At 40.9% G+C, this 14,254-nt stretch overlaps 2 protein-coding genes across 6 annotated transcripts in view; one reads left to right on the plus strand and one right to left on the minus strand.

The window, feature by feature from the left end:
• LOC106813566 (G patch domain-containing protein 4-like) overlaps positions 1-4,750 on the minus strand; it is a 17,808-nt gene extending 13,058 nt beyond the window's left edge. The window contains exons 1-2 of one of the 2 annotated variants that reach the window (XM_014817734.1): positions 4,649-4,750; positions 1,805-1,971 (exon numbers count right to left, since the gene is read on the minus strand). In XM_014817734.1, coding sequence (XP_014673220.1) covers positions 1,805-1,971; positions 4,649-4,715 — 234 coding nt within the window. In that variant the 5' untranslated portion in view covers positions 4,716-4,750. Of the gene's footprint in view, positions 1-1,804; positions 1,972-4,033; positions 4,094-4,648 lie in introns of those variants that run through there. The other variant, XM_014817735.1, reaches the window with a different exon arrangement.
• The window catches only part of LOC106813567 (oligoribonuclease, mitochondrial-like), a 15,568-nt gene continuing 5,655 nt past the window's right edge, over positions 4,342-14,254 (plus strand). Inside the window, exons 1-2 of one of the 4 annotated variants that reach the window (XM_014817737.1) lie at positions 4,342-4,376; positions 5,161-5,252. In XM_014817737.1, coding sequence (XP_014673223.1) covers positions 4,370-4,376; positions 5,161-5,252 — 99 coding nt within the window. In that variant the 5' untranslated portion in view covers positions 4,342-4,369. Of the gene's footprint in view, positions 4,377-4,971; positions 5,253-14,254 lie in introns of those variants that run through there. The other 3 variants (XM_014817738.1, XM_014817739.1, XM_014817736.1) reach the window with 3 other exon arrangements.

Consider the following 14,254-nt stretch of genomic DNA (forward strand, 5'->3'; position numbering starts at 1 on the left):
TCACGTGCAGCATTCGTATTCTACCAAAGCTTTGATTCTGCCACGGGCATACACGGGGAGCGCACGGTTTATCGATCGTCTACTGCGGCTGGCAGCAAGCCACGTTTATAGTCGTTATTGTTTTTGCCGAAAGGTAGACTGGTATCCGGCCTCACGCTCTGCTAGACAATGTACACGCTCTGCGACAAACAGTGCGGCCGCAAACCAGTCTAGCCAGAGGTGACCTTTCAGTGCAATATATATGACCAATTCTAACACGACCAGTCGGGCTACTAGCACTCTGGTTGTATGCCACCGGACCAAGCATTTACCCGTTTAGGTCGGTCGGACGTGGGTTAGTGTGGAACCCTGCCTACGCTCTTAATATTCGATGTATAGTGTGATGGGGAGGAAACCCATCACCAGCGCAAAATTGGAGGTCACAGGTCAAAGGGCAGTGGGGGAAAGGCCAGATATCAGACATTTTCTGAGGACATGGTCTAACGAACCGAGTGCAAAACTTTTTTGTTTCAGCGCTGACCTACCATTTTCATCACTTTATTGAAAGGACCATGAAATGTGCTTTCCGCTGACGTGCGAAGAGTAAGTGTCTGATAACCTTTTGACCCTCAAGAGGAGGGGTAAACACGGATTTTTTTACTGTTAACAAAGGACTGAACTGCTTTTGCTATTAGAGCCCCTAGCCCCACCCTCCTCCCACCACCGCCACTACGCTCGAGCTCGACGCATATACATGATAACATTATATGTTACACAGCTGTATCTTTATTACTGTACTGCTGGTATAGCAAAGCCTATCATAGATTTTAGATCTGTATTAAGGCCAAGACACTGCAGCGACAGTGACCGACCGTAACGACAAACAAATTTTCAGAAAATTAGAAACTATTGTTTCCTATGAGCCATTGCACACACACGTGACAACGACCGGCGACAACCTCGACAACAAAAATATTTAGGAACGTTTCTATTCTCCAGCGACAGTCACCAGCGACACTTTACAAATAGCCAATCGCAGCCGTTTCCATAGGCACGTGACATTACGATTACGTCATAAACAAGTGCCGCAGAGTGACAGGGCTCATCTGGTGTCTGGTGTTCTGCTGATAAATTCATTTGTGCATAGAAAGACGACCTATACATACGTTCATTTCTAACCCAAAAAAACAACACTTCAAATTAGTGTAATAAAATTCCGATGCAGTGTGTCTTGGCCTTTATTGCATCCTAGATATATATGCTCTGAGCGTGAATGCGGTGGCAGGAAGGCGCACTTGATTCGGTTGCCAGTGACTTTATCAGAAGAATACCCGGCCGTCAGTACACGTTGAGCGCTGTCGCTCTGCAGCACTTAATTGTTATTTCTTAGTTGTAAGAAGATTATAAAAGTGATGGATACAAACAAATAAAAATGATAGCAAATATGTAGTTATTATTGTTATTTATATATACATGTTTGTGCATGGTATTATTTTTAAACTGATTTGTTACTAAATTAAAATATAATGATAGAAAACAATTTAATGGAAATCATCATATGAAATGCCTCTCCTGACACCTTTAAGTTTAAGTTTGAGCCGTACTAAGGGTAATAGAACCACAAGTTATTACTACACTCCAATATCCATGGATGCTAATCTGCCATATACCTAAAACATTAAAAATATTCCGTACCATCTAAAAAACAAATCTATGTGGAACTTTCAACATTATACCTCTCAAAAACATTTTTGAATAAATTCCTGTGTGAGAACTATCATGCACACAGCCAGAAAGTTTTTCAATTCTAATATAGAGCGTGTACCTTATCATTTTCTACGACAATATTGTTTGCAGCTTTCTTGTACACATGGTCCCACCAGTTGAACGTAAACTGCTCTGCCGGATCATGGCCAACTCCTGCCTGGTCTTTTTTAAATTTAACCTTGATAGGTTCCACTATGCCAGAGTGATTTTTACCCAAGCCATCGCCTGTGTATAAACAAGAAAGACCGATTATAAGGCAGGTTTATGTTTTTAAAATAAATAAATAAACTATGGGTCTTTTATAGCTGCAACACAGTAATAATTAATGTGTTCTTCACAGAAGATACAGCCTCACAAATGCACGGGGATACATTTTCCCACCCGAATGTTACACAAGCCTAGACAGGTATGAGAAGCTGTTGGCGACTGCGTTGATTGGCCTGTCCATACAGTAAATTTTCTGCATCCAGTCACGGCTGCCGTCAACATTGGTGGCTAGTGTAACATTTGAATGGTTGTTTTGCATGAAAAATTGACGAATTTCTGTGATATGATTGTATTTTGACAGGGCGATTCTCAAAAATGGCAGGTGTATAGCTTAAGCAATCATAAGTCATTCTAATGATAGTTGGAAAGGAACACCAAGGAGTTGGAGCTGATTGTAAACAACGAGTTATGCACCAGTCAATTGAAACCCCAGCCCCTCAGCCACACGACAGGGCGGGGAATTAACGCTGCCACAGCCGGGATTTAACGCGCATTTTTATTTTATTATTTAGCCGACATAGTAGCCCGGGGTGGCCGGGAAATTAACAACACGTTTTACCAGCGGCGCCATTAGACGTGATTTAACAATGAACAGCTCACACCGGAAGTGGGGGACGCGGCGTTACAAAGTCTGCAGTACTTTACCAATTGATACGTTTATTTGAAAAAGGTGTCACATGATAGAAATTCACATAAATAAATATAGTTGGACTTTACGAACTAGAATTTAGTTAAATTTTTTGGATCGAATCTGTGAAATGATCCCCGGTTATAGAGGCTTTTCACAGACTACCGGCCCTTTATGGGCGAGGAAATTGCTGTTTTTAACACTAAGGAAGGGATATTCCCTCAAACTTTCAAGCGACAAACATAAAATCAGGCAAAAATGAATTATTTTAACATTCACATTGCACGCTTCTACTTGCCTATATATATGTGTGATAGGTGAAAAAAAATTGCTCAGGAATACGTTCATTCAAAGCTTTTAGACTACAAAGTGAAACGTTCGAGTCGAATGTTTCAAACGCGTTTACCGTTGCCGCTATGCGGCAATTGTTCCACTCCGCACACTTGCCGTGTTATCAGGAGTTAATAATGACATTTGTGGTGTTATGTATGTATGAACCATCAACCATGCTATGTAAAATTATACACACTGGCAGGTTATGACCCGATGGTTTTTCTGGTCACGTACATGGCTAGCTGATAGGGAAAGCGCAACGTTTTTGTTGCTGGGAGATTATAGTATTCTGAGCGAGTTAACGAGTGAGTGAGCCGCCTATGGAACCGCTGCGAAAAGCGTTTTTCGAATCGTTTCTTCGATGAGCAAATATAGGCTTGATACATATTTTTACAGTTTTATTAGCTCATCTGACATAGTCAGATGCAGCTTGTAGAATCGCATGAGCGTGCGTGCGTCCGGCCGTGCGTACGTGCGTCAACAGTTGGGCACAAATCTTAACCGCTCGACGTACGGTCACGATATTCGAGACGTTTGGGGGTAATCCGAAAACGAGTTGGGATGTCGAAGCTGGGGTCAAAGGCCAAAGGTCAAGCAGTGTAAAAGAAGGGGGAACATTCCCTCCTTAACTTAAGATATAGGGAGGAAATGCAGAATTGCGGCACAAATCTAAACGCCTCGACCTATAGGCTCGTGATAGTCGGTGTATAGCATCATGGTAGGGAAAGCCATCACTGTGCCGAAATTGGAGGTCACAGGTCAAAGATCAATGGGGCACAGGGTACATTTACAATTACTGGGCAAGGTTAGCGAACCGCGAGAATTTCGTCAGTCTTTGTGTGATTTCACGTGACACGTGCAGCTCGGTTACGAACAGAGACAGTACTTATATGTTTTTATAACAAGTAAACACTGTTCTGGAAAGAGAAACAAAGATGGAAGCTGTTGGATGTGTATTCGTGCTGTGAAACTGTGAAATCCAGCGAGCGTCGAGCGAATTTTGCGATCACGCTTTCCTACCTGCTATTATATTATTATAGTTATTATAGTTATTATTACCTCCGCGCAACAGAGTTGCAGGGAAGGTAATGCGATCGGTCATGTGTGCGCGATCGATAGCGTGTCGAGTCAGCGAGTGGCGAGTCAGCAGCAGCCACCAGTGAGCGGCGAGTCAGCAGCAGCCACCAGTGAGCGGCGAGTCAGCAGCAGGCGAGTCAGTCAGCAGCCGCCACCAGCGAGCACATACATGTTACATGCTCGCGGAGGTATGCACTCTCCATGAGTGCCCTGTCTAGTTATATAAGTGTGAGCGTGCAACAGTGCAGCCGCGAGAGCAATGGCAGCCGGCAGCGTAGGATTTGGACGTAATTTACAGGAAACTGTCGGCAATAATAGATGACAGGTAGTATAGAAACATTAATAATTTGGTAGTAAATAGATTTTGTATTTAGTTAGCATTATATTTTATTGAAACGCTTCAAGTGCCTGTGTGTGTGACATACCGCAAGTGTAAGTCACTTGTCAGCCGAGTGTGTATGTGTGTGTCACTGTGTGTGTGTGTGTGTGAGACACTGTGAGTTAGTGGTACTAGTTTGGGTCTCCGCCCTCATTTTCATAGTAGCAGTATTCTCCTAAACATTTAATGAGCTCTGGCCCTAATTAACTAAGACTCACCTTCTTTCCATCCAGAGGTTATTAAAATATTGCTTGCAAAACTTGCAAAATTACGTTTCCCTGACATTTCTAACTCGACGTCGCCATCTATCTTTACCACGAGACACTGAACGTGTGGTACTAACCTAGAGTGGTTCCACTATCTTCACTCTGCTCATATATTGAATATCTATAACAGAGTGCAGAAACTGGGGACTAGTCTATAACTATCCCGTTGGAGGTGCTAGTCTAGAGTTACTTTACGTCGAAGTGGCTGTGCCTGGCACAGTTTTGGCGAACAGTATGAAGACTGAAAACAGTAAGCGCCAGTCTCAAATTCAGAGCGTTTGCGAATCAGCGCGTGCAGCGCCCTTTATATACTTATACATGTTGTACGCGTTTTGATCATATAATTCTAAAATAGAACAGGCATAGAGAATAGAATAGAATCTTTAGAGATATATATTCTATATCTTTGTCTTAATTGAATCCTGACTCTTGTCTTGATCGTAACTGTATGGCTTTCCCCAAAGGCAAAGTAAGGAACCACATCTACAACGCCAACGGTATGGCCATGTCCATACCATTACCAGATTCCGACAGGATAGTTTGGATGGACTTGGAGGTAAGCGTACGGCAATTGCAATATTGTATTGTAATTTGTAATTCTATTGTTAGTCCTGTTAGATATCGGTGTCGTCCAGTTTTAATTTCAATCTCCTTTCTATTAGGCTACCACTGCCTGATCTTCTTGTATCTTGGGGTCCCTCTCTTGTATTCTCTCTTTGGAATTTATTCTTATTCTTATTCCTTCTTCATTCTTATGTCTTATTCTGCTTCTTATTTCCTTCACGAGCTGCAGTCTATCAACAGTGTGTCCTCCCGGCGATCCACGCGGATAACAAGGCAGAAAAGAGGGCTACGAATTTAGTCTGCCACTCACGGTGCTGTACATCCGATCTCCCTCTCCCTCCCCTTCCGCATTTTACCCGCTTTCTCCTCCGTGCGCTCTCCTCCCCCTCCCCCATTTTGTTATCTGCATTTTTCCCCCTTGATTTTTCGCCCTTATTACAATACATATAATTACTACACTAAATGGGGAATCTGTCCAAAACGTCGTCGAAAATGTACGCGTGCATCAATATCATTCGCAGGGGCCCACCGGCCAATGAGATCTTATTATGCATTGGAATTTAATTTAATTATATTGTCTTTGTATGCCCGACTAACTCCGGCGCAAAGGATATGAAAGAACATAGTTAGGATCTACCGATGAAATAGTGAGATTTCATGAGGTTTCTTCCGTCAGGTCATTGTTGAGATTTTGATGAGGGATTTAGATCAACATTCAACTCTTTCATAGATACAAACCAAGTCTCCACGTAACTCGCGAGGGGTATCAGGGCTTGAAAGCACTAATATGCAAAATAAAGGAGTGTGTAGTAGAAACTATGTCATGACTTCTGCAATTTGTGACCATGTTTTCTGAGCGTCTCCACATTTTTAACTGTTGTCTTCCAACATGTAGTGGCTCGGACTGTAGATTGTTTGATTTTTATTGAGGCGGGAATTTCATATGGGCTAAATTTGGCGTCGCGAGTCTGAGTGTTGAACTTTTTGGTGGGGGGCGCGGATTAAAATTTTAATGCGGGAGCGCGGCATGAGGTACAACGTCGAGAACCATGATCTAAATTGACGTCACACTTCATCGCCTATCATAATAAACAGCTCATAATTAGGACAATGCTTCAATTATAGAGAACATGAAGATATTCGAGAACGAATTTGACAAGAATATAAAAGAAACGGTAAAGTGACATTTAACTAAATAACTCAGACGCACGCCGGCTGTGACAATGACGTAGCCCAATACGATAGGTTTTTAATGTTCAAAACAAAAATATCACAATCTCCCGGTTAATTTTATTTGTCCCCCGTTTGTGTCTTTGTGATATTCGGTTGGCTTTAATTTGCAAATTTTTTTGGCTTCATAAATGCGATCGTCGCTGTCATTGCTGATCAGAATATATATGGTGTTTGGGGGTCACCCTGTTACGGGTCTTTCGAGAAGATAGACCGACAGAGTGGAGCAATCGCGTCACAGACAGATTCCCCATTTATGTAGTAGATTCCTTGTCTCTCTGTATTTCTTATTCCTGTCTTCTTTTTTTCTTTTTATTTACTTATTCTATTACGCTCTCTCCCCTAAATGTTCTCTATTCCTATTCCTTTGGCGTATTCCTGCTTCACTGTATTTATTTCTTATACTTCTTATTCCTTCATCCTTATTTCCTTCTCTATTGCCTTCTAATCTAATTTACCTTCTGATCTTGAGATATTTAATTTACTTGTTATTCTTCATGTCAAGTTATTCCATTCCAGTTTAGGTAGTCACGTTCGTTTGGCAGATCCTGTTTACCAAATGGCCACTGAGGGTGGTACAACACCAGAGTTCTTTTTGCGGCCCTCAGTGGTTGCTTTTTACGTACCATTTGGTAGTATTGTCTGGAGACGGGACCGGCAGTTAATCACATTATTTTTTCAGTCCATTGATAATCTTGCTTGTCTAATATACTCGACGCCTCTACTGACGGAAGTATTACACAGATCTCGATGAGTTGTATCGAAGAGCCAGTTTTACACTTTCCTGTTAGAAAATTCAACTGCTACCTATTAATCGACATTATAGCTAGATACATACCCCCATGCAACCGCAAAAATATAAAAATATACGGCGGACCGCAACGCGTTTGAACTCGCAGCAATCAGTGACAGTGCATGATGCCTACCAGGCCTTTCAGATTTGAAAAAGTATACAGGAGGACTAACCTAATGAGCTCCCCCTAGGGCACGCCCGCACAACCAACGCACCCGCAGTGACAACAGTATATCGGACCAACCATAGGGGACTTTTCACCGCTCCATGAATCACAACCCCTTAAGAGGCATTATGGAGAGAGCGCTCTGCACTAAATAAACATCCACACCTTTTAAAAAGGATGATGGAGAGCTCACTTCGAAGGGCTCTCCATCATGCCTCTTGGTGTGATGATGGAATCATGATCCAATCCTCCGGTCTAGAGTGAGAATGCCAAAACGTAAAATTGGATGTCAATGTTCAATCACTGATTATCATTCTCTTCAACCTTCATTCATTCAATGGCTTTTGTCAGGATTTACATAATTTTATCCAACAACATCCAACACTAGCACACAAGATTTAATAAAAGAATTGAATCGATGTAAAAATAAACTGTTCTTATTTATTCTGCATTTCCATCGCTTAGACTAGAATTCTAATCCATGTACGCTGCATATTTCTGTACAAAATATGCAATCACAGGATCCATCAACAACCTAGCCAACATTAGCTTGTACGAGTTAAGTCTATCTATTGTAGCCTTCTTCTTATCTCTATTTCGACTCGTTTTCACGTCGGCAGAAAAACGCACTTCTGCACTCACGTATAGTAGAAAACACGAGCAGGTAACTTGTGGCTACCGTATAGGTACCGTGATTTGGAATGCTGTTGTTTAGTTGCATTTAATATATATACTATAAACCAGAGCGGTAGTGACCAGACCTGTACCATCTGGCCATACCTTCAGTCACTTACACGACCAGCCAATTGTTGTCGTGTTGCTCAACCTTTGTACCCCCTACATTGAGAAACTAGATGGAGCCGCTATAAGACAATACTCTTGTGCGCAATTTCAAACGCACCTTTTATGAGGACGCGAGTGATGCGCGCGACCATCGGCAACAATTTCGGGTGCGCGGTGGAGCGCGAGCGCGATCAGCGCCCACTTAAAAATGAAAGTCCTGCCTACCACTGGGCCACCGGAAGCTCACACCGTGAAGCCTGAAGAGCCCCTGTGTCTACTCTACTACTTACTACTATAATACGCAACGCTGGGAAAACATTCTGCTCTCCTAAAGTCTGTGGTACGGCTGAGAGGGTCTATGTCCCCAGGGTACTGCCGGAACGTACCCTCGGTAAGCTATTCTAATAATGCGCGACCGTACTCACCTACTCACTAACTGAGTCCAGGGAGTGCCTACCCTACTCCCTAAGCCCTAACCCTAACCCTAGCCGACCAGAGCTGTGCGATCCGGATTCTAACCCTAACAATACCGTTTCTTGGAGGGAGTAAACCTACAACCCTGACAAACCATATCAAATAGTTAACCAGGGTACGTTCCGTATATCCCGGACCGTACCCCAGGGTACAGTTCCGGCAGTTACCTGGGGACATAGACCCTATGTGGCTGTGCACGATGTTAGGACAATGATTGCCCAGAGATGCCACGAGAAAGTAGTAACCTTATAACCTCCTAAAGAATTAATAGATTAGTCTCAACAGTCAAGAGTGTATCGAAAAACCGGAGTTAGACAAAGTTGATCAAAATAGAAATAGACTGGCGGATTCACAGTAGAACAGCTCTTCAAATTTGCAATTAATAGACGCAAAGCAGGACGGAGGAGAATTCTAAATTGGGGTGAAAAAAAATGAAGATCGTTAAACTTGAAGTTGGCTCGTCTAGCTGAGGTCATGTCGCAATCTGAGCACGAAATGCAGCACCGGCACCGCAACTCCTGGTGATATGCGATACATATTTGATTGCTGAGATTGTCACGGACACAATGAATTCGTTCTGTCGGTGTTGGCACCACGATGACAATCCAAAGGCTGAAAGTTTTCGAAAATACTTAGTATAAATTGGATGTGCTTGATAGATACAATTTATCAAGAGCCCATTCAGAACCCCTTATGGGGTTAATGGCTCTTGGAATTTATATGTAACCAACAGAGTAGGGTTACCGTTCCTCGTTTGGCTACTCTGTGGCTATATAATAGCATTCTCAGATCCACGTAGAAAAGTAAGAAATTTTTCCCGTGTAGATGGTGCCACTTAATATATAATGAGTCCCAAGAAATTATAATTATACTACTAGTTATTAGACGTCTCTAATGTATTTTCTATTGTGATATTGTTCTAGCTTATTGCCCGACTCACAGTTTTACACTCAAATTTCATCTCCTGGCAAGACCAGTGAAATCATGGGATCGACAGCCATAAACGTAAGGGCTGGCGTAATTCACGAAAACTATTTATGGTAAAGCCCGTGGCACATTGCCGAAAACATTTTGGCTCCAAACAACATTATCGTTAGCAATGTTCCATGAAAATGTTCGGCAAAAAAAGTCGCCGAAACAATTTGTTATCCGAACAATGTTTCTAAAGATCGGAAATGTTTGATATCTCGACATTGTTTCGTCGAATGTTCTGTCAACGTGCGCTGAATGTCGAACAATTCTAAAAGAATCATTTGTAAAGTAGTAAACCAATAGCAGCAGCGATATGTGGTTACATAGATTTTTGTGCCCCAATCATGCGCACGATCACCTTCGCGACTCTTTACAAACACAGCTACTAGATGCTGCACGAGGTTCGTTCGCTGCAAAAATGTTTCGCAATGTCCGCTCAGGCAATTGTTCACTAGAACGGATGCGACCGCACATTGCCAGACAAACACACATTGTTCGGAGGAAAAATGTTCGGCCAATGTGCCCAGCATTAAGGCGCCTTGAATAAATTTAGGAAAAACCGACTTAGACACTGCGGTAACTAAGGGAAGTGCTGTAATAATAAAATGATGGTAAATGTTTATAATTTTTTCTTTCAAGATGACAGCATGAATGTTGACATAGACCCATAATAGAAATAGCTTTGTCTCATACTGGAATGACGCAACTCAAATATGTGTAGTAGAGGTCTGTGTTCAAGTAAGCAAATCTCTCTCTCTCTCTCTATATATATATATATAATATATATGCCACCACCATGATATACTTGGCATTTTTCATTTTTTCTGAGAAGAAACTTATAGACATAGTACTCACATAGAAGCCATATTTCATCGTAATTAGTAACGGTAAGCTTAGGCAGACATTCTGACATAATACTTATCTTGGGAAAACTGCACAAGTACTTCAATTCAATGTTTACAATAATAGCAATAATTCATTTGTTTTCTCTGAATTCTGCTTTCAGGGTCCTAACCTAATTTTACAGCATCAATCCCAGAATCCGTGATGAATGAAATGAATGACTGGTGTAAGGAACAGTCATGGTCAGGTATAGTATGCAGTGCCTATATATTGTGTAGCTCCAACATCATGATGTCAAAAGACCATTTGTATTGAATATTAGTCTTTGCACGCATGAAAAGCATGCACTGTATTAAACCTCATATAAGCCTGCCACAATAGCCAGGTTGAGATCGATGATAAGGGCTTCATTAAGGAGTTTCCTTTCCCTGTCTAGAATCAGGGCGTCAAGTTCCCTATTGTTTTTTTTCCTATTTTCGGGGCAATTCCTATTTTCTGCTATTTTCTGGACAAATTCCTCATTTTTTCTTATTTTGAGGGCTTTCATTTTTCTTGAATGCAGCAATTGTAGTATCATTCTCAAGATGCAGGAATTTCACATTTAGGTGACCCAATTTCAAAAAATTTCCTGGGGGAGGACCCCCAGACCACCCCACCCTTACTCTTAAATTAAATGTAATATACTCTTTGACTAAATCCAGATTTTATTTCAGTAAAGTTGTTTTCAGTTGGATGTGGTATGTGTATTCAGGGGGGGAGGGTGGTTCCAGGGGGACCGGACCCCCCCTTTTTTTCACCCAAAAAAAGGAAACCGACAAATAAAAAGATATATTTTCTGCTCTAAAAATTTGGAATCCATTCTTGCATTCTAGACATCAAAATTACTGGCTCAAGATGCTCTCAGAATGCACCCCATTTTTAATTTTTCTTAGGGGAGGTCCCCACTACCGCGCCCCCCCCCCCCTAAGGTGGCAACCTGTGGCTCTAGACACGTCGCATAAGCTGCCTTCGCACTTTTTATCAAAAGTCCCTTTTTATTTCTTACTGGACGCCCCCTTTTTTCAAAAAGCAGATCCACCCATGTATACATGTATCCGTCATACACTATTTTGGGAGTAGGTCTACCATGTTAAATGGGGTGCTTATCATGTTATAAACTGCTATCAATTTTAACCATGCATTTCCCATTAAAACCTCAAAATATTGTTCGCCAATGTGATGTAAGCTCCAAATAATGTATATTAAGATAAACGCTTTGTGTGGGATCGGGAATGGGCTGTAGGGTGTTGTCCAGGCCATCTAAACACAACAAATATTCCATTTAAGCAGACCAAACCAAAATACAATAAAATGTTTTATTTAGTTAAGGATAATGACTCCAAAATTTTCAGGGTAAATACTTATTAATTTATTGCAAATGAAAAAATTGTTTTAGCCTCGTTTTTGGAATCTAGTCACGTAAATCGCAAGATGGACACCATCAGAAAATGTACTTCCTTTTATGTTTTGCTAAAGCCATCAAAAAACTAACTCAACACATTAGATAAAAACTTAGGCAGAAAATGATCAACCAGGTTGTATTCTATAAAATGAATATTAGATCAGCTATGTAATTTGCTCCGCTTGGGAAAAAATTTGGGGCGTACAACATGGTCGATTTTCATAAATGTGGATCAAAGTCTTGACGTCTATTCCACTTCATAGATTAAGTTATATCACTTGTAATCATGCTGATTCTAGTTCATTTTACAGGTCTATACCTGCCAAGATAATACCCTCCCAAATTTCAGATAGATATCTGTAGTAAGTTTTTGAGTAGTTTCCAATTTATACAGGCTGAAACGCTGTAAAATGCGAAAGCTGCGAGAAATCAGCCTACGAAAGAATCACAAACAGGCCAAAAGTATACCATTTAAGCTCTAGAAGTATGTCCCATACATGCTAAATTATGAAATATTATGTCCCGCCAGCGCACATACTCAGTCGTCACCTTTCATTTTTATTATATTTCGCTGTTTTTTGCCTGGCGTTTTTTCCTTTATTGTCCCACGATTCACCCCCTTTGGGCGGCAGCCAGACCGCCCCCCAGCATCCCGGACATCGCATCATTGCCAAACACAAGTGGTGCCAGGCTTTCTAATGGCCTAGTCCTTTGAAGGATTGCCAGCACTGCAAACATTCACCATCATTACAAAAGACTGTGGCATAGTTCACAAATATGCTCAAGTCGCTGCCATCCCACAAATACTTCTTTTGGGCATAGGTCCCAAATAATGTGTGGAAAAGACTCATTTTTATTTTGTGTATCCCCGTGTAGACATTTTGACAATGACAGCAAGCAGTTCATCACTGGCTAGGATCTCAAACACTGGTTTGATTTCTTTGAGTACAAAGTCAGGCAAAACATTCTTTTTTGCCTTTTCCAAGTCACCTTTTACAGCAGGACACCAGTCCCCACCACTGTCACTGCACTTGCAGGACTCAAGGATCCAGTGTACCGACTACCGGTTGCCACAGAATGGCCGTTTTTCTTCTTAGGGCATGATGAACTTCTAATATATTCTAACTATATCCTAGCACATAAATTAACAGTTCAATCTACTGTTTGAAGTAGTAAGCTTTGAAATATGCAAAAACGATCAGTTAAAACATTTGTGAGTTGATTTCTCACTGTTAGTAGCCATGTTGTTTACTGATGCCAAAGGCTGATAAAAGGCCGTCCCTGATTGCTGATTTCAGGAGTCTCATAGACCCTGTACATCAGACAGCCAATCAAATACCTTGTTTTATGTCTTCATATTGGCCATGCTGAAGTTGAGCTCCTGATTCCAAGCTTAATTTTGGTACTTTCTTTTTGAAAATTAACCAAATAAAACGGAAGTTATGGGGGTATGAATATTTAATGAGGTATGTGTTTTTATTTCATTAGTATGTTTAATTGCTAATTAAAAACATCTTCAAAGGATGTATTGAGAAATTTGAATAGCAGGGGAACTGAAGTTGGAATACCAATGTGCCTAAAGGAGGGAAATTCAATTTTTTTATAATTTTAGTTTTTTTTTAAAATTTTGGGTTTGGTCTAAGCCCTTAACAATACAGTAAAAAGCCCGCGTATATAGAAGCATAGATTTTCAAAGAACCTGTTAGGCTGAAAAAATTTCCATTTAGACCCCTTTTACATAAAACTGTTTTAGGCTAAGATTTTAAAGTAGGTTTTTTTTTTCTTAATTTTCCATGCATAAGACTTAAAAGAACACAGGTAAAATAAAAAAACGAGTCTTCAAATACCGAATGAAATTTGCCAGCACCTCTTTGGCACGCAATTTTTGGCATCCTTGGGTTTGTTTCCTTGATACATACTGTATCACACAGTATGGTAAGCACTGAAAAACTTACACTGTAGCCACTCATGGGTATTAAGTTAGCAAAATTGCAGTCCGTGTAAGGAAATTCTTAACAATCATTTGAATCAAGTATAGCTTATACATATTAAAATGTTGAGTAAAACAAATTAAGAACCTACATTTAATGAACCTTTTGAGCCTAATTTTCAGTAAAAGCACCATTTATATGAAGAACATGATTGAGGCTAACTGGAAAAATCTATGTTTCTTCATACCGGGTTTTTTACTGTATATGTTCTCACGCAAAATTCCCTATTTTCCTGCTATTTTTCTCCAGCATCTGAATTCCTATTTTCCTATTTATTGAGCGTCCCACTGCCCACTTTGAT

The sequence above is a fragment of the Priapulus caudatus genome, unplaced genomic scaffold (genome assembly GCF_000485595.1).
Source record: "Priapulus caudatus unplaced genomic scaffold, Priapulus_caudatus-5.0.1 Scaffold792, whole genome shotgun sequence".
Classification (NCBI taxonomy): domain Eukaryota; kingdom Metazoa; phylum Priapulida; class Priapulimorpha; order Priapulimorphida; family Priapulidae; genus Priapulus; species Priapulus caudatus.